The sequence below is a fragment of the Octopus sinensis genome, linkage group LG26 (assembly GCF_006345805.1).
Source record: "Octopus sinensis linkage group LG26, ASM634580v1, whole genome shotgun sequence".
Lineage (NCBI taxonomy): Eukaryota > Metazoa > Mollusca > Cephalopoda > Octopoda > Octopodidae > Octopus > Octopus sinensis.
Window position 1 is genome coordinate 12,054,783 of NC_043022.1, and position 21,670 is coordinate 12,076,452.

The 21,670-nt window shown below is 36.5% G+C and overlaps 1 protein-coding gene across 1 annotated transcript in view; it reads left to right on the forward strand.

Annotated features, from left to right (window-relative positions):
• The first annotated feature begins 609 nt into the window (after positions 1–609).
• Positions 610–21,670, forward strand: part of LOC115224759 (cyclin-L1) — a 33,879-nt gene continuing 12,818 nt past the window's right edge. Inside the window, exons 1-3 of the mRNA XM_029795660.2 lie at positions 610–861; positions 3,942–4,016; positions 6,916–7,025. Coding sequence (XP_029651520.1) covers positions 655–861; positions 3,942–4,016; positions 6,916–7,025 — 392 coding nt within the window. The 5' untranslated portion in view covers positions 610–654. The remainder of the gene's footprint in view (positions 862–3,941; positions 4,017–6,915; positions 7,026–21,670) is intronic.

Consider the following 21,670-nt stretch of genomic DNA (forward strand, 5'->3'; position numbering starts at 1 on the left):
GAGTGAGAACGAGACAAGACTGTAAGGTCCTAAGCGAGTAAGTGATAGAGAGAAAAGAGTTAGTAACCGACAGAGTAATAGAGAGGGTAAGAGTCAGTAAGCGAGTAAGCGAATAGAGAGGGTAAGAGCGAGTGAGAAGGTAGGAGGGAGTGAGAACGAGACAAGACTGTAAGGTCCTAAGCGAGTAAGTGATAGAGAGAAAAGAGTTAGTAAGCGACAGAGTAATAGAGAGGGTAAGAGTCAGTAAGCGAATAGAGAGGGTAAGAGCGAGCGAGGAGGTAGGAGGGAGTGAGAACGAGACAAGACAGTAAGGTCCTAAGCGAGTAAGTGATAGAGAGAAAAGAGTTAGTAAGCGACAGAGTAATAGAGAGGGTAAGAGTGAGCGAGAAGGTAGGAGGGAGTGAGAATGAGACAAGACTGCAAGGTCCTAAGCGAGTAAGTGATAGAGAGAAAAGAGTTAGTAGGCGACAGAGTAATAGAGAGGGTAAGAGTCAGTAAGCGAGTAAGTGATAGAGAGAAAAGAGTTAGTAAGCGACAGAGTAATAGAGAGAGTAAGAGTCAGTAAGCGAGTAAGCGAATAGAGAGAGAGAGTAAGAGTGAGCGAGAAGGTAGGAGGGAGCGAGAACGAGACAAGACTGTAAGGTCCTAGTCAAGATGTCGTCGGAGAACAAACAGCTTGTGTCTTCTCGTCGTACTTTTAGCAAAGTAGTGATTACTTTAGAGAATATTCTGCTGCCAGAAGAAAGATTGTCGCCTACACCGTCCATGCAAGATGGTCTGGCCTACGAGGTAGAGATAGATTTACGCATTATCGGCTGCGAGATGATACAGACCGCTGGTATCTTGTTGAAGCTACCTCAGGTAGGTGGACGACGCCATCTTTGATCCTCTCATGTCTATCACGTTTTTTCCCCCCCCTTTGCTTTATTTCATCTCTCTCTTCTCGGTCCTTCTCTCGATTCACATACAAAATACATACATTTTTTTCTCTGACGCACACTCTATCCCGATCACTATCGATGTCCATCTTACTCGTTCTCGTCTTTGAATTATCGCTCGCTCAAACCAATCCTTTTTTTTTTTTTTGCTCTTCTCTCTTCTACTTCTACTTGGCCATTTCTCGGTCCTTCTTCTTGTCTCTTGTCGCCGGGTATCCCCAGCTTTTACCGTTCGAAAATTCAAATTCCTCTTCTCATTACACATTTTTACCCACATATACATACTTAAATAGAACTGTATAAATGCGATTCCTTATTCAAAACATACATCACAACCAACTGATGTATATATATATATATATATATACATATATACACATATATATATATACATATATACAACCAACTGATGTATACATATATACACTTTGCCTTTCATCCTTTCGGGGTCGATAAATTAAGTACCAGTTACGCACTGGGGTCGATGTAATCGACTTAATACCTATGTCTGTCCTTGTTTAACCCCATGTGGGCAATAAAGAAATATATATATATACAATTTGATTTGAAAACCCCACTAGAATGGGAAAAAGCGCTAATAATCTGAATGCTATGATATATATATATGTAGAAAATGTAATATATAAATAAATATCTATAAATATGAACCATCTGATCTTCTGATTACCTCATTTCTTCTAATATATAATACCTGTACATCATCTCCAAACCTTCCAATATATATATATATATATACATTACTCTTTTATGTACATTCCTTTATGTACACTGATTTGTTCTGGGTTTTTTATATTTAACCCTACAGTCTCTTATGTGGTGGTTTAATAAAGTATGTGATTGAGTATTATCTGGTAATTGATATTTGATTTAGATGTATTTCTCCATTTCCTTATCTTGTATGTATGTATGTATATATATATATATATATGTATGTATGTATATTAGAGGAAATGAGGTACTCAGAAAATCGGATGGTTTTATATTTACAGATATTTATTTGTATATTACATGTTTTTATATACATCATATAACTTAGATCATGTATTAGCAGCGCTTTCTCCCATTCTAGTGGGGTTTTCAAATCAAACTAAGTTCCTGTGTGAGGAGTTTTGACCATTTTATAGTGGTATATATATATATATATATATATATATATATATATGTATGTGTGTATATATATATATGTGTGTGTGTGTGTGTGTGTATATATATGTGTGGTGTGTGTGTGTATATATATGTGTGTGTGTGTATATATATGTGTGTGTGTGTGTGTATATATATGTGTGTGTGTGTATATATATATATATGTGTGTGTATATATATATATGTGTGTGTATATATATATATATGTGTGTGTGTGTATATATATATATATATACTATAAATAGTTTTGCCTGATAGCTTCATTAATTCTGAGAAAATATTAAAAACCAGGCACTTATATTAGGTAATGGAGTTGGTATATCATTTAAACAGTTTTATAAAATTTAGTCTCACTCACACCACACATAAAAATGGTTCTCATCTTCACCTTCCAAGTGTGGAAAGGCAAATTAATGATCTTCATACATGGCCAAATAGATTGATATATATATATATATTAACAAAGGGTAAAATTAGTTGATTAAAAAGTAATCAGTAATTTCACCAAGTAGAATTCGGCATGAAAAAGGACCATTTCATGGTAAGCTTAATTAATACTTTTATAATTAGGGTTCAGCAAAGATTTGCTTCACCACATACCGAAGTTTAGAAATAGCACTTCTACTTTAAAAGAGACTCCCAGAAAAAATACTTGAAAACAATCCACGCAGGCAAAAAGGAAAAATAAGGAAAATCCATCGATAGATGGGTACATAGTATGTGTTTATTATATCCTTGGGTACAATCGCGGCCAAAAGAGCAACTTGAATTTAGGACCAAGGATGATACTCGCTCGCTATTTTTTTTTAATGTCTCCCGATTATTTGATAATTTCTGATTCACACATCATACAGAATGCATTTCCCTTCCTTGTTTTCACACAGTCTTTCTTTATCAATTTAAAATGTCTCTTCAAGCCAGTATATATATTTTATGGATCAAAGATCCCACATATACGCCTGGTCATATCTCCAGATCATATTCTGACCCCTCTAATCATGTATAATTCAGTCTCTTTTTGTCAACATCGCAGCCTTCAGATGGCTTTTAAAATATCTCTGAACATTAAATTTAATCCCTTTCTGTTGTATAAGTACTGGGATCTCTCTCATCATATTCTTTCTATTTCCTAACCCTTACAAAATATACATCAAACTTTATATATCTGCTGAGAAACATGTTACTTCAATTTCCTTTTTTTTTATGGCCTATTTGATAACTTTAATTCAATTTACAAACCAACAGTCGCTATCTCATTTTTTTCTCTGTTAACTGAACTAAAACTAGACCAACTCGGTGTAAACCAGGAGGTCATTATCCTATATATACAGACTTGATCATCAACTCAATCTCATTGTTTTAGATCTTGCTTAATATTTTTTCACACAGACCCTTTGCTAAATTTCCTCTCATTCCAGTTTATATTCTCCCCGACTCCACAATGTTCCTGTCTTTTAAAATACTCCTCTATGGTACCATAATACCATACTGATCTCACCCCTCCTCTCTCTCTCTCTCTCTCTTGCTGCTTTGGCAACATTATTCCTTTATCCAAAATATACTACTATATATGTATGAGAAAGAACTCCCATTAGATCATCACCAGTTGCCTGAGGTTGTAAACTTAACGTGCGGGGAAGGGGTGCCCCCACCATCGCCATCATATCTTGAGATTTTTCTGTTCACCAGCCTTAGTAACATCTCTCTCTCTTTATTTACTGTCATACTAACTAACATTATGTCCGAACTACATTTTGCCCCCCCCCCACCACTATACAGATCATCGTTATTATTACCATCATCATCCATTTGTTTGTTTCTTTCTTTCTTTTCATCTAGGTTGCGATGGCAACGGGACAAGTCCTATTCCAGAGGTTTTATTACTCCAAGTCATTTGTGAAACACAACATGGAGGTTAGTTTGAAATATTCAGTTTTCAGAAATCACTTTCATTTCTCACTTGGAAACAAACTTCTCTTCATTCTATATATATATATATATATATAGTATGTCATGATTGGTGCCCCGTTACACCTCGCATCAGGAGCTAAGGGACCGACCTCCATCCATCCACCCCAATCTACTCACTTTCTCTATATATAAGCATGTTGTGTGTAACTTTGGAGTTGATCATGAATTTTTAAAACAGCAACATATTAAAAAAAAAAATTATAGCTGTAATAATTTCTATTTATTAATTTCTTAATGATGAAAATGATTTTCCTATAGCTGTTCACATAACTATCTTTTTTTTTCTTTTCTCGTATATATATATATCATCGTTATAGTAATTTAAATGCATAGGAATTCCACAAGGTGCTTTAATTGAAGAATGGGAGTGTGTGATTTGAGAAAGATTTTCTTGCTATTTTTAGTGGATCGAGCTTATACCATGTAGCTCTTGGCTGATGGATTTCGTTTGAGATTTCTGAATTCTTTTGACATTATATATAGGAGGATTTCGGCTTGAATTGTTGAAACGTTGTTTGATTTTAGTGAGTATTGGGGTCGTGTGACATAAATATATATATATATATATCTATATCGTCCTGTTTGATGTAATGTCCCGAAAATAGAAACATCGAAGCCATTAAAATATTTCTTTGCTTTGTTTAAAGACGACTTTTTTTTTTCGGAGGAAACCGTTGGTTTTTTTTTCTCTTCTCTTCCCCCCCTCTCTCTCTATATATATATATATATATACACACACACAGTGTGTTGAACTATAGAAGTGGAAATAATTAAAATTTAGCACGTTAACTGATTAGGATTTTTCTAGCTTCTATTAAGCGATCGTGCCGCCGTTGGTAGATGAGTGTGTGTGTATGTGTGTTTAATTATAGATGTGGAATTAATATCGTTCATTAACTGTTGATAATCACGTTTATGTGTGTGTGTATGTGTGTTTCTTAATTTATTATTCCCCCCTCCTCCTTTGAATGATGTTTGTTGTTTTTCCCTCTTAAGTGGCGAAAGCTGTTTTCCTCTGTTGTAATACACACACAGCAGCAAGTAGAATGGCCGATTGGGATTCCATTTCATGTTTGAATAGACCAAGCTAGGCTTTTAAATTTAGTTCGTTTTTTATTACATGAACAACAATAAACGTTCACAAACCGGCGGCGGCGGCCATGTGGTGGGGGGCAACAACGGTTGACGTGTTTAATTCTTCCTTTTTCCCAATCCCATTTTCACCACCACATCATATGAAGTGTTTGTTGTAAGTAAGAAAGGAAATGGCTCCATCCATCCATCCACCACCACAAGCAGAGAGCTGCTGATGATGGTTAAATGGTGTCGTCACAGCATCAAGTGTTTCATCTGTTGTTGTATCGATCCCGGATGTATGAAGGAACATCCGGCATTTGGGAACCTTGACCAAATTTCTAAAACCCGTAATCTATAAAATAATAAATACTAAAAGGCTTGTCTTTTCCGACATCCTACATATTGGCCTCTTTTTCCACCTCGTGGCGACATTTCATATTCTGAAATGATTCGCTTCTGCTCTGGTAGTAGTAATGATTATAATAATCTATTGCAAACGGTTTATTTTATTAAATTAGCGGTTTAAAATATTGTATAGTGGAGGTGTTTTTTTTTTTTTGCGTTGTATATACCTTGTGTATCTAATTATATCCGTTGAACGATCGGGTGGGTACACAATGCCCCCTTTGTTAGCGATGAATGGCTCATAAAGAAGAGAGAGAGAGAGAGCTGTGTGATTTTGTTAGCTCTCTTAGTCGGTGGTGGTGGTCGGTAGTGGAATGTTTTTTTCTTTTTAAAATAGTCAACTGAAACGGTGGAGGGTAGGTAGGTAGGATGGAAGAATATGGTTTGTATGTGTGTGGATAGACACTGAAGTTTATTGTCGGTTAATTTTAATTGTTTCACGTGTTTGTGTGCGAATTCCCCCCCTCCTTCCATCCTAGATCTGATGATCCAATATGTCTTCCCACCTCGTCTCCTTGGCTGTCTTTATATTTTAATTGATTCTGTTCTGTTCTGTGATCTTAGACGTACTTCCGTTTGTATGTTCTTTGTTCGATCAACGTCGTTTGTGTGTATGTGGTGTAATCACCACCACCACAACCACCCGTCGATCTGTCTCTGTCTGTCTCTCTCTCTCTCTCTAGTGCCTATATATAGACGTTGGTACTACCGTACCTCTTTGTCCTACTTACCACCGGAAACATGTAGAGTTTTATGTCTGACTGGAGTTGTGTGTGTTGCACATATGTAGTTCGTGTGTAGGGCCATCTTCCGACTCGTATATATATATATGTAATCTTTTAGCTCCAGCCCGGAGGCTGCGGCTACGCTGGGGCACGTCTCTACATACTTAGTGGTTAAGCAGGCGGCCCTAATCCAATTTAATAAATTTAAATCAAGGAAATTGTGGTATAGTGGATGTTTGAATTTACTCGCCCCTCCTCAACATCCATTTTTCACTCAGCTGGATTCCTTCTCCTCTTCCCTCACTCATGTATATATATGCGTCTTTGACGTCGACCGAGTATGGTTATTTGGGGGGGGGGTTCGTTTCTACCCGCTCCAACTTATGTAACACAGTTGATGTGTATCGCTACTGACTCATTTGTAAGATGTTCTGTAGTAGTTGGTGCGTGTACTCGTCCTCCACTGCCAAAAAAAAAAAAGAAAATTATCTATAATAACTGATTGTTCATTGTTATAAATAAAAATCAAGGGTTCTGTGTTTTATTGCCAAAATGTGTTGCTCAGTGAAGTAGTAGTAGGAAGTATTGTGTGCTTTGACTCCCTAAAATCAGCACTGATTGCTATGTTGTTACAGGTAGTAGCAATGGCTTGTATGAACCTGGCGTCGAAAATAGAGGAATGTCCTCGAAGGATTCGAGATACGATAAACGTTTTCCATCATATAAAGCAGTTACGAAGTGGAAAGTGAGTATTGCCTTCAGTATATTTCTATTTTTTATCATTGTTGTTGTTGTTGTTTTTAAATGCCATAGTGTTTGTTCTATGTTATTTGCAATAAAATAGCTCAGATCTAAATTTAACGGATTCAAAGAATCCAGGAAATTAATTTTGGTCATCATTAACGTCATTAAAAGATGGTGTGACTATTGATAGGCCTAGACTTTCTCTCACTCACTCTCTCTCTATCTTTTTGAGAAGTGAAAAGACATTTATATTTGTGTCTTGTGGCATGGATTAAGGCTTTTGACTTGTCACATGAATTTTTATGTTGGCTTTTAAGGGTCCGCTTTGAGATCAGCTAGTCTTTATATCCAAGGCTGGTATTATTTCAGAGTCAACATGTTTTGAGTAAAGGACCATGTTTCATGGTTAGTAAGTATTTTCTCAATGGTTACTGTAACAAAAGATGTCCTCCCACGAAAGACTAACGAGTGGCTATGTAGAATATGTTTCTGGGAATAATGAGAAAAAGCGGAGGGTGGGTGATTAGCTAAGTCAGTATATGTTGACCAATTCTGTTTTTCCAGAGTGCCCTGTCCTTGTTTTCACTAAAGATGGAATAATTTTTCATAAGATACCAGAACACTTTGTTGAGTGTCTAGCACTGGGACTGGATAAATTTAGAGAAGAGAGCTGGGGAATTGTCTTATTGAAAAATGTCGAATATACCCAGGGCTTCATTGCTAGTCCCCTAGATAATGAAGAGTTAATTGGTCTTGGGGACCCTCCTTGAGGTGTTACAGTTGCTTAGTTCATCTCAGCTTTGAGTATTCATCATCATTGCTTGACCGCTCAAGCTTTTTTTTTTTTTGAAAAAAAGCTTTGAGTATATAGATCTATGATAAAAGCCAATCCAGATGTGACAATCCCTGTCTTTTATCCAGGCAGTGTATCTAGGGTTACATTATCTTATATTCTTTTTGAAGACAGTAGGTGTGTTTTGAGGGAGATATGGTTGCTTTTTCTAGCAGGTCGTGTAGAGGTTTCCCTCAGTGGCTTGACCCAACATGTAAGTGGTTAAACAGAAGTGATGACCTCCTAACTCTAAAGAAACATTTGTTCCAGTAATTTCTATGTAAATATTGAGATCTTCCTAAATACTTCCCTCCCTCCTAGGAGTTTGAAAAAACTGTTAATATATGTATATATATGTGAAGGCGCGTAGCTCAGTGGTTAGAGCGTCGAGCTTACGATCGTGAGGTTGTGAGCTCGAATCCCGGACCGGGCTGCGTGTTGTGTTCTTGAGCAAGACACTTTATTTCACGTTGCTCCAGTTCACTCAGCTGTAGAAATGAGTTGCGACGTCACAGGTGCCAAGCTGTATCGGGCCCCTTTGCCTTTCCCTTGGACAACATCGGTGATGTGGAGAGGGGAGGCCGGTATGCATGGGCGACTGCTGGTCTTCCATAAAACAACTTTGCCCAGACTTGTGCCTTAGAGGGTAACTCTCTAGGTGCAAACCCATGGTCAGTGTCTGACCGAAGGGGGTCATCATATATATGAATATTGAATGCATGTGTATATTTGCAAATTGAATGCATGTTTGTATGTATATATAATATATTCATATTATGTATAACATAATATGCATATTGAATGTGTATGAATATGTATAACCCTGTTATTTAACCATTGGTTGCTTTTTTGCATTTTTGCATTCTAAGTAAACCAGTTTGCTGATAACGGGTTTTTATATTTGAGAGAATGTTTAATTAGCATGAAACACCTTTTTAATTGGAATAGTATTGTTATTAAGGCGGCAAGCAGAACAAAATGTTTTTGTGGCATTTTTTTCTGGCTCTTGATGTTCTGAGTTCAAATACCGCCAAGGTCAACTTTGCCTTTCATCCTTCCAGGGGTCGATAAAATAAAGTACCAGTCGAGTAAGTACTGGGGTTGGTGTAATCGACCGACTTCCTTCTCCCTAAAATTGTTGGCCTTGTACCAAAACTTGAAACCATTGTTGTTGTTGCTATTATTGCAACCAATTTTGCTGCTGCTCCCATCTCAAATCAGTTGACTTTGACTCAGATTTTCCTTTTTTTTTCTTTTTTTTAAATTTTTTGCACCTTTTTTTCCTCAAATATTTATTTCAGTATAAATTAATTGGTGTAATTGAGTGTTTTAACTCACTTATGGTCAGTATATGGAGATGTATATATATATATATATATATATATACACGCACCAAACTGTTTTCCATATGAAATGTCATCTTTTCTGCTTTTCCATCCATCCATCCTTCCCCCCGGGTATTTTTCATTTGTCAAATGGTTGTGGTAGGGTGGTTACATTACGTTTTAATTTTAATAAATATTTGTCTGTATATTGTTATGATGTATGTAAAAATGTTTAACTAGTTTTGCTTAAATTAGAAGATGCTCATCTATTTATGATGTTACTGTTGGTAACACTTGACCATCTCTGATTGGGTTTTCTTTTTTGCTGCATTGCACAGCTCTAAATGGAGTGTCAATGATGTTACCTGGCTGATCCTGTGTGGTCATGGGCTAGACACGTCGTCTCCTCCACTGGCTTTACCTGGCTCATGAACCACATCCTAGATGCCATGGTTTGTATATTATCTGCACTGTCAGCAGAACTCAGAAACTGTGATGGAATTCCCTTCTCTGTTTTCTTTCTTTTTTTTTTTCTCCTTTCTTTTTCTCTTCTATTTTCCTTTTTTTTTTTTCCTTTCTTTTTTTCTTTCAAATCTCTTGCTCTACTGAGTTGGAGTAATTGTTTTGCATTTAACTGATAAGTATTTCTTATGGTTACTTACTTTGTTACAACAGAAACGAAGGAGCCTCACTCTACTTTCACATATTTTAGATAAAATAATAATTTAAATATTGCAGACATTTATTTTTAATTTGTAACAATATTTTTTTAAAAAGTCTTAAATATAAATGAAAAAAATTATTTAGTGTTAAAGTTTATACATTGAAGTTAGTCACTGTAATATAAAAACTATTTTTTAATAATTTTATTAGATTATTTACATTTTTGGTCCTTTTAATTTTTAACAAAAATATAATATTTAATTTGAAGAAAAAATTTATTTGAAATAAAATTTGTTTATTTTTTGTCTGCAACTTTATAATTGAAGAAAAAAAAAAAATTTTAATTTAATTCAATCCTAAAATTAACTTTTAATAGTTGAAGTGTATTTGTAATTTGTTTGACAAGATGTGTAAACAGGGGCGGCTTCAATCGAGACTCAACAGTAAGGAAATTTGTCTTCTGGAAGATCTCTCTGCAAATTCATGTCATATATGTTATTCAAGTTATTCTACCAGATAATGAATGATAAGTGTGCATGTGTGTATATGTATCATCAGATACAAATGAGTAGCTACAGGCATATAAAGAAAAATGTTGGGCTCAGGCACAACTCTTTGCTACAGTTCGTGCCTTTCAGGGAAAAATCAATTTTACATGAACATCTTTCTTAAGGACTTAAAACTTTGTATAGTTAATACTTTAACCCGTTAGCATCCAGATTACTCTGTCAAATGTAATGCTTCTATATTCATATTATTTTGATTTAATGCTGCATTATCTCGTAGCTTCAAGTGTGATGTTGGGTAAGTGTTGAGAGGACAGATTTGGCCTGTTTAAACATAAAACAGAATATCCGAGCTGGACGTGGCCAGTTGAAATGCCAAAGGGTTAAACTGCGAGCCTTTGCTTTTTTTTTTTTTTTTTTTCCCCCCCTCTAAACACGTTTTGCCAACATGCTGTTGCATCTAGGTTAGCTAAGTTGTGATGGTCATGAGCATGGTGTAAAGAATATGTGGCAGCCACGTGACTGGGACAAATTTAAAAAAAAAAAAAAGATGGTAAGTAGTCTGTGTTAAACATGGATTCTTAGCTGATCTGTACAGGAATTCACATTAGTTGGTAGGTGGTTTATACTGCATGTACTTTAACTCTTGGTGCATCTGTACAGTACTGTACTTAAGATGTCAATCCTTTAAGCAGGGACGGTTTTATCTTATCTCCTGATCTGATGCCTTTCTTTAAGGGCTTCCTTCCCATGGACAGTTTTCCTCCCTGTCTGCCAGATGTTAAGCATTTTTAATGCTTATCTTCCCTTTATCCAAATCTTTTACATCAATTTGAGATGGGTTTTTTTCTTCTCTCCACTGTACTGTTCTTGTGGTCACAAACATGTATGGTATCCTTGAAGGATACACATGGCCATACCAATGCAACAGTCATTTCTAAGTTAAGTAATGATCCCCTTGTAAAAGTTGGTTGGTTGAATGTACTTATACTGCTGACTGTCCTTGATACTTGAATGTATCCATGTAAAAATCTCTCTGGAGGGTAATGTCCCTGTCTCTACCATCGGGCCATACAGATGTGGATTTTGTGTAATGGGCTCGGCTGTAGTCAAATACGCCTATATTGCAAACAGTTATTGCTTTCAGTCCAATGTAATGGTATTGCAAAGAGCAGGGCTACCCTGTTTGAGAAAGGTGTAGTATGCAGGCTTACCTTGCGTGTGTATTTCCTTATCCAGTCTGCCATGAGTAGGAACTTAATTTGATTCGAGTGAGGTCGTTGCCAGTGCTGCTAGACTGGCTCCTGTGCAAGTGGCACATGAAAAGCACCATTTGAGCATGGCCGTTGCCAGTACCACCAGACTGGCACGTAAAAGCACCCACTACACTCTTGGTGTGGTTGGCGTTAGGAAGAGCATCCAGCTGTAGAAACTCTGCCAGATCAGATTGGAGTCTGGTGCAGCCATCTTGTTCACCAGACCTCAGTCTAATCATCCAACCTATGCCAGCATGGAAAGCAGGCATTAAACGATGATGATGTATAATTTACAAAGAGTACAATACTAACTTCTGAATAGGGCTCTAGGGGAAGATTCCCGGTTTCCCCTGCAAGTAGTATTGGTGCTCATTTTCAGCTGAGTGTTCTGCAGCAATATGAAATGAAATGTTTGCTCAAGGTCACAACATGCTGATCATATAAGATTGTGAATCCACCTAGGTCACTAGACAACTGTTTTCTACATACACTTATAATAATTTGATAAACAGCAAATATAGATCCGTTGTTGAGATTGATTATTATATTGGGGATCAATCATGAAATATTGACGAAGTTTCTGTCGTACATCTATGCCTAATGTTATTCCTCTATCTCTTCACAATGTCAGTGACCAGGTCAATGTGATATTACTATCCTGGCTTTCCCATGATGTTAAATAATATATATATATATATATAAACATGTATCATGTATATATGTATGGTACATTGATGGCTTTGTGGTTAAGATGGGAGCTTTGCAACCCATTGGTTCTGGTTTTGATCCTGTTGCATAGCTGCTTCATTGGCAAAAATCCTTGAGTGAAATTTTGTAAATGGACATGTGTAGTAGTGGGAGCCTTTGAAGGCAGTGCCCCAGTATCTCCTTATCTCCTCAAAGACATACAGCATCTCGAAAGAGTCCAGAAGCTGGCTACCCGCATGGTTCTTGGTCTCAAGAATTTGTCTTATGAAGAAAGGCTGAAGATGCTCGACCTTTATTCTCTAGAAAAACGCGGCCGCCGTGGTGATCTCATTCTTGCTCACAACATCATAAGCGGAAAGTGTAACCTCTCGAAAGAGCTGTTCTTCACTCCTGCTCCAGAGCGTCGGCTGCGGGGTCATTCCGAAAAGCTCTATCTGCGACGATTTCATCTCAATCGAAGGAGAGGGGCTTTCTCTGTCCGGGTTGCGGATCCGTGGAACAAGCTGCCAGACGAGATGGTGAAGATGCCGACGACCGCTTTGTTCAAAGTCTCCTTTGACCTCAAGTGGCCTGAACTCTTTACATGAACACCACCCTGTACATAACTCCATGTCCCCCTACATGGCCTTGCTTTTTTGCTTTTTGAGCCAAAAATTAATTAACTAACTAACTAACTAGTTCACTGACTGAGGCCACTAGAAGTATAACGTCTCAAATCTGCATAAATAAATATGAATTTAAAAAGAAATATTATTTTTCTGCAAATAACTGGTGTAGTTCTACTTAGGTTACATAGGTGATTAGGTTGTGTGTTTGGATATAATGAGAAAGATAAGACATCGTTCAGTGAGTGTATCATGACTTTTCATGCTGTATGAATGGCTGAGTAAAATGCAGGCTGTGATATGGCAGCATAACTACACTTAGGAAGTGGTCTTTGATTTACCAACACATTTTGAAGTGTGTGTATATGTGTGGCCTGACTTGTTATTTAGGCATTGTTGTCCTACGATCAGATCGACTTTTCATTTGGTTCATCACAAAGGTAAGTTTTATCTCTTGGAATATCTTCAGATAATAATGGGGTTGTGATTCTTCTTACCCTTCTACAATTTACACCCATTTTGCCATTCTTTTATTTACACGAATAGGGGTGTATGTATGTATGTGTGTGTGTGTGTGTGCACAACATATGCGTGTGAATATTTATATATGTAAGAATATGTAATATATGTATTAAACTTGGATGGGTGACTTCTACCATTGTGCAGAATTGGAATATAGTTGAGGAAAATGGTATAGGAGCCTCTCATGCATATATGGGGGGAAGTAGTTTAAGTTATTGGGCTGCAGCTGTGGAATCCATGTCTGATATGGTCCCCGACCCATCTAGGAAAGCAGTGACTCCTTAATAAGTGCCGAGTTGAATTGTGACAGTCTGTCCAACCAATAGCGGCATGGGAAAGTGGTGGTGATGGGTGATTTTTCTCTTCTGACTGAGGCACTATTTTATAAGTAGAATAGGCATGTAATAACATCTAATTATTATTTGAGAGATAACATTATCTTGTCACTTGGTAAATGTCTCTACCTTTCATAACTATTTTGCGAGATATTTGTGTGACCCAAATGTGCAAAGCCAATTAACTCTGCGGGAAGTTTATAGCTGTTGAGAATTGATACATTAATTACATTCTCATTTAATAGAGTGTAGATATTGGAGGGAGTTGTGTGATTTTAAGCGTCTTTGACCTGTCTGGTTTTTATGATTTAAGGATTTGTGGAAATTCATTTAAGTGTTTGGTTTTGGAATATTTGTGTAATTGTGAACTTTGATCTTAAGAAGTGAGATCTTAATGTATTATATAATAAATAAAGAATATAGAACTGGATATGTCTAATTTACAAAACCTGGTGGGACTTTAATTTTAGTGACATAATGCATGTTAATATTTAGACATAAGTACCAGTGAGTACTGGGATCGATGTAATTGACTTACTCCCAACTTCGAAATGGCTGGCCTTGTACCAAAATTTGAAATCAATTTTTAGACATTGTGTTCATGATGGTAGTCTCATTTACTAGTTGTACCCCGTGAAAATCCCATGGTTATTTTGTGAATTGTAAGATGTTTTACACTGTTGGCCATATTGTATAAGTTTTGAATTGAACTGACGATAATTCACTAAAGTGCATAAAAGTTCAAAACAAAACATAAAGAAACTAACACTTGTTGCTGATCCCTTCAGTAAACACATTTTTTTCTGTCTCCCCTTTTTCTTTCAACTATAACCACATTTCCCATGTATTAAATATTATTTCCCCTCTCACTCTTTCCTTCTACTTCTTCTTCAACTATTTAACAGCATACTAGCTTTCACTCTCTCTTCTCCTCTCCCTTCAACTGACCACAACATCACACGTTCTCCCTTAGCACATTAATGTAGAGATATGTGTGTATGTATGTATATATATATATATATATATATATAAAAGTTCAGCAAAATTTAGATTCAAATGAATATGGTACTTAAGTTAGATGCACCAGAATCTTGTATGGTGTTATCCATATAAATCCATGGGGTGATTATAATCAAAATAAATAACAAGAATATCTTCGGTAATTTGGAAATTATCGTAAATTACCGAAGATATTCTTGTTGCTTATTTTGATTATATATACACATGTATGCAGTTTTCTCTGCTTCTTTCTCTCACTTTCCTTTCTCGCTCCCGGTCCCCCAACTAACTAAAGTGTAGCTTGTAAAAGAACAAAGCAGGATTATGATATAGATGTGACAGGAGTGTTTATGATTCATTTTCGTGGCATGTTGATTGTAACAACAATAACGAGTAATTAACTCGTGAGAAAATTTAGTAGTTTCTGTTTTTGGGAAGAGCTTTTTAGGAGATATTATTTAAATAGAATTCAATTTTTCCTCACATCAAAAGCTCTCATGTTGGTGTCATGTAGGATGCACTTACGCCCATGTCATGTAAGAGTATCCGTACCAGTGCCATATAAAAAGCATCCAGTACATTCTGTAAAGTGGTTGGCATTAGGAAGGGCATCCAGCTGTAGAAACCATGCCAGAAGAGACAAATGGAGCCTGGTTGGCCAGCTCCTGCCAAACCATCCAACCCATGCCGGCATGGAAAATGAATGTTAAATGAAGATAACGATGAATTAGTCTTTTGGATTACAGGCAGTAATATGTGCAGGCATTGCTGTTTTGTCGAGTTTACTTTGTAATGATGTTGTTACGGGTTCAGTCCCACTGTACAGCACCATGGGCAAGTGTCTTCTACTGTAGTCCCTGATTGGTCAGTGCCTTGTGAGTGAATTTAGACTGAGTCTGTATGGAAGCTTTTTGTGTTTGTGTGTGTGTGTATATATATATATATATTTAATCCTAGAAGATGGAATGAACAGCCTTTAATAGAAATCACAACAGTTCTGTGCATTAGCAATAGCTGTTAGTTGCCAGGTTTTCCATATTATGCATATTACATATCTGCATACCCACCTGCTAACACGTAGGTACACAGCTATTGCTGGATCATATTTGTATAATGTGGTAAACTCAGCAACTAACAGTTGATACTAATGCACAGAGACTATTGTTGGAACTTGTATTAAAGCCTGTTCGTTCCATCATCCCTGTATTATAAATTTTTTGAATGGATGAAGAGCGTGATGGTTGAGAATCCAAGCATGAGAAGCACTGCTACTGGTGATGTAGATAAGACTTAGGTTTGGATTAAAGCCACTTTTCTCCTGTCTGCTGATATTACTTTTGCTATAAATGAAGTGAAATGTTCTTGTGTGGCTAAGAATGCCATTAAAAAGTTCACTGTCTGGCAAAAAAGGTTGATAGAGCAGGCTTTAAAAATGCGTGCTGGGGTTGATTTGTTCAGTTAAGCCCTTCAAAGTGGGGTCCCAGTATGGCCATGGACCAATGACAACGAACTGAAGGATAAAAGATGCAAATATAGTGGTAGGCGGAGAGGAGAGCTGTCAGTGTAGAATGATGGTAATGACAAAGGCAATTTTATTTCTAGAAGAAATCTAAAAAAAGCTTATAATAGTTTTGGTGTGTATTATATGTCTGGCATTTAGCTTGTTGGGGGTATTGTTGTTTAGCCTACTGTTATCGAGAGGTCTAAATACTACAAAATGCAGTGTGTTCATTAATGATTATAATGTGTGAACTCCAGGAAATTTCCAGCGGATTGAGCAACTGCTTAGAGGCTCCTCCATTGGCTTATTTTATCTTGCTGTGTAATGGAGATGTCTGCTTTTAAGGTCTGTGTTATGGAGGTAGTCCTGGTTTTATCCAGTATGTTGTATGTAATTGATGAGTTAGGTTAACATGTAACCTGGTCATCAGATATCTTGGAATGATAGTGTTAGTCCTGTCAAGCAAACCCATAGTTGAAAGGGTTCTTACTGTGAGCATTGTCTTTTTGGTATGTTCAATGTGTCCTTCCTTTTTTAACAGAGTTGAATGTAATTTGACAGGTTTAATTGTTATTTGTACCAGATTCAGTGACTGAGTGCTTAGGGCCTTCTTGCGTTCTGTGTATTCATATTTAGTTACTATAATTTGTTCATCACTATCTGAACAATAATTGGTGGGGGAGAGATTATTTTTTTGGTGTTCTGGTTGAGGAGGTGGTTACCTCTTGTTGGTTCCGGTTGAGGAGCTGGTTTATTCTAGTTGGTTCTAGTTGAGGAGCTGGTTTACTCCAGTTGGTTCTGGTTGAGGAGCTGGTTTGCTCTAGTTAGATCTCAGATTTGGCACAGTTCTTAACCCTTAGGTCTAGCGTATTTTAAATATGAGGTTGTAGATAAGTATATTATTTTGTTGGTAGCTGATAGGTTGTCATACGTAAGGGTGATGCCCAAAAATGATTTGTAGACTAAACGTGGAGTGATTTCCATTTGATTTTGAAGCTTTTACTCTAAGAAAATTTAAAGTGTTTTCTTATACATTTAGTCTTTGAAGATGAAAGCATTTTTCAATATTTATAAAGGTTATTTTTGCTTCAGATTGTGTGTGTGTGTATATATATATATATATATATATATATATACATATATATATATATATATATATACACACAGTTGAAAGTGTAAGCCTAATTGTTTGGCTTCCCATCTGCTGCATAGCACTTTGGATAAGTATTCTATAGCCTCAGGCCAACTGATTCTTTCTAAGTAGATTTGGCAGATGGAAACAGAATGAAGCCTGTTTATATGTCTGTGCTGCTGTTTTCTTGTCTTGGTGGTTGTAAGCTAGCTTCACCATTATTCAACAAACAGGATACTCTTTTACTTGTTTCAGTCATGTGACTGGAGCACTGCCTTTGGTCGGGCAAATTAACCCCAGGACTTATTCTTTGTAAGCCTAGTACTTATTCTATTGGTCTCTTTTGCCGAACTGCTAAGTTACGGGGACGTAAACGCACCAGCATCGATTCTCAAGCAATGTTGGGGGGACAAACACAGACACACAAGCATATACACACATATATATATAAGAATTTTTGCTTAATAAGATAAAAAATCAAGCCTGTATAGATATTAGCATTTATAGATACAACAGGCTTCTTTCAGTTTCCAAGATCCACTCAAGGCTTTGGTCGGCCCGAGGCTATAGTAGAAGACACTTGCCCAAAGTGCCATGCAGTGGGACTGAACCCGGAACCATGTGGTTGGTAAGCAAGCTACTTACCACACAGCCACTCCTATATACACACACACACACACCTTCGAAGATAATTAGTGTGAAAAATGTTCTTCTTGGTAACAGCTTTCACTTTAAACATAGATATTTAAAATTGTTTTCATACAATGAGATAGATTGGTGGAGAGAATATTTTTGTCTTTTTTTCTGTACTTTCTCTTCTCGCACCAATTTTGTCAAATTATATAGCTTCTTTTGCTAAAACTAGATGCTCGTAGGACCTAAGATGTTGGTTAATTAAAAGAATGTTTATATTCAGGTGTGGGTTTTTATATAAACATGATTTTCATAAAGTATTCATGTTGAACAACACATTTTAATTTTAAGAGGGACTATTTTGGTCTGTAGTCTGTCTGCTAGCTAATGATATTTGAATAAAGACATTGAGTAAATGATTGAGGACAACATTAATTTCTTCACATTACTTTTTTGTATTAGGTCGACAATTTAAGTACATGGTTCTCTGTACTAGTTGTAGATAATCGTCATGGTGATATATATATAATGTCACTATTTTACACATCATGGTCAAATAAACTGGTGTCTTGTTTATTTATCATCCATTGACAGTGTTCAAAATTGACAAAGTTCTAGTGCTTTTAAGTAACAATAACACATTTGATTTTTTATTCTGCCAGATTCCGCATAGAATCTCCCGTCAGTTATTGCTGCTATGAGGAAGGGCAGTTAACCATTGTTTGGCCTGTTGACGCCATATAACCAACAGTGGTGTATGTGATATCACCTGTTGTATCATATGCATACTTCAGTCCTTTTGTTACCCTGTTTCTTTTGAAATATGTTTGAATTAATTTTTTAAATAATGAAGAATTTAGTAAAGTTAACTCCTTATTATTAAGCTGGTATTAAAAGCATGGAATGTTAATGGAAGATTTTGAGACAGGAAATTTATATTGTAGAACTAGGACATGGGGCTCAAGTGAGTTGTTGATTTTATCCCCTCGGCATTACAATAATATGGCATCAGAGATATAATGTCTCTTATCTAGCTGGGTTTACTTACTCTAATATTCTTGTGGGTCTCTTTTTCATCTTTAATTCTAGTTTGAGGAAGGATGGCTATGCTTAGCCTTTCCAGTTAATCTCCGGTGCTGACTATAGGACCATGTGGATGCTATGAATTTTTGAAGGTCAGTGACTAGGAGGGTTTGAAATCCAAAGTGAGATCAGCAGAGACGTATAGACTTGTTAAAGTTGGGGTAGAAGAGAAACCATACCATTTAATGGTAGTTGGTTGTGTGTGTGGTGGAGCTACGACAGTGTAGAATGAGCAGTTTATGGGAGGTCGAGGCAATGGAGTTAGCCTTGATGCGGTAACAGTTTTTATGGAGCTTTGGCTGTGTGGATTCAGTGTCATATGCTTAAAGGCCTACATAATCTGTTTTTTCTGATTGCAGCCCCTGGTAGTGTTGTGTTTAAAATAACAATTGTGTTAATGTTTGTAGGTGTTCATAATTAAATACAAACTCCACACAGTATGGAATTCAGTTTGTGGTGGTGGTTAGCATGGTTCAACTTTGATTGAAGTCACCTTTGGTCAAAGATGTTCCAACCACGATCACCCTGTCTTTTGAGCATTGCATATCTAGGACTAAATTATCCAATCTGGTCTGGCCTTTTCAGGCCAGTAGGATGCAGTCTGAGAGGGATTTGGCTGCTATTCTTTGCATGTCATATTTGATGTTACTGGTGTTCAACCTTGGGTCAAACTTGAGTTGACTTGTAACCGAATGTATAATCCAGTATCCTCTAGGAGACTTTGCTGTCATTTCTAGCAGATTGAGCAACTATGGAGTATGTATGCTTCTGGTTTGTCTCTGGGGCTTACATTGAATAAACTTGCTGGAATGACGAGTGGAGAGACTTTATACGTGTCCTGATTACATAACATTATTTTTGAAATTCTCTGAACAGCTAAAGACTTATCAGAAAGTGAATGTTGCATTGACAGCAATGTTGTAGATGGAGTAGTAGCCTATGTAAAACCCTTTTTTTTTAACCATATTTCTGTTGAAATACACTGGTTTTCTTTGTTGTTTTGTCAGTATGTAGCAAAATGAAATTGTCCTTATTAAGCTGGTGTTTAAAATATCAATTTTTGATGGCAGGTTTTAGTTCAAGTTCACTTTAAAACAGGAAGCTTGTATTATAAGATTACGGGCAGGTTGGTATCGAAAAGTGTTAAGTATTCTAACTCAAAGGTGTAAGGTTTTCTTAATTTCGAAATTATTCTATAAAGTGTAGCATATTTCACATAAATTCCTTACTATTTAAGGAGCTCATGTTTGCCGCATTAATCTTTTGTTGTTGAAATAGAATGCCTTCCTTTCAACCTTAACCTTTTGTTACTGTATTTATTTTGAGATACTCTGTGTTTCTTTCAATTTAAATATAACAAAGAATTTAGTAAAATAGCTTAGTTATCATTCAGCTAGTGTTAGGAGATTTTAATTCAGAACTTATGAAAACAAGGCATTTGTACCACAGAGCCAGTTTCAGCCGGGTTGGTAACAAAAGAGTTGAATACCTCAAATTTTCTGGAAAGTTTTAATGTAGATCACTTGAAAACATGAGGTTTGTATCATGGAACCAGGGGCTATTTCAGGTGGGTTGGTATCAAAAAGGTTATGTTAATTATTAGGCAGTGAATACTATAATGGAAATTTGCTTTGTGACTATCTTTAGTTTGATTGGCCTATTAATTGATGTTAATATAATTATTGTAGTAGTGTTGGCCATGTCACTGGATCCTCTCTTGTAGTTGATGCTGAAATGGTTTGGGATGGAAAGTAATGTAAGATTAAATGATGCAAACTTGATGATATATACGTAGTGGTGCTGCCTTCCTAATATCTATTTCTTTGTCTTGTTCAGTCACTTAGTATCCGTCAATGTGTAATCTTTAGTTAAAGAGTCAGGTGTTGGTTCACTAATGTATTCCAGTTCTTTTGGGTGTTTTTCCATGCTTAATCTGTGGAGTGTAGCCCGTTCCCCACCTAAATGCCATTTAAATAATTGCTACCTCATCTGATATAGTCGTTTTTATTCAGGGTCCTGCAGGGAAACAATGTGTAGACATTGTTGGCAAACATAGCATATGACTAATCTTTATTGTCTATAACTAATGGCACATAGACCAGTCAGCCTTGTAAGTGGTGGATGAACCCTTTGCCATTGTTACATGCACCCTGGGTTGACCCTGGTGAACAGCTGTTTTTAGTTCATCTGGTGTGCACAGTGTATTAACAGTTTCATTGAAATTGTCAAGAAACTGAAAGGTCAGCCGATCGAGTGATCAATGGCACTTCATTTCTTTACGTTTTAAAATAATGCTTTCTACTCTTTGTGCAAAACCGGCAATTTTGAAGCAAATGGAATGACTAATCAGTCCCATCAACCACCAGTACTTCAGTGATGGTTCATTATATTAAAACCATTAGAATGAAGGGTAAAGTTGATTCCTGATGGGATTTGAACTTGGAATGTAGAGAATTGGAGTGTTTACTGCTCAGCAGCTTTTCTGATGTTGTAACAGTTTTACCACTCTACCAGCCTGAGTCATAGTTCTTTAATGATTATGTCAA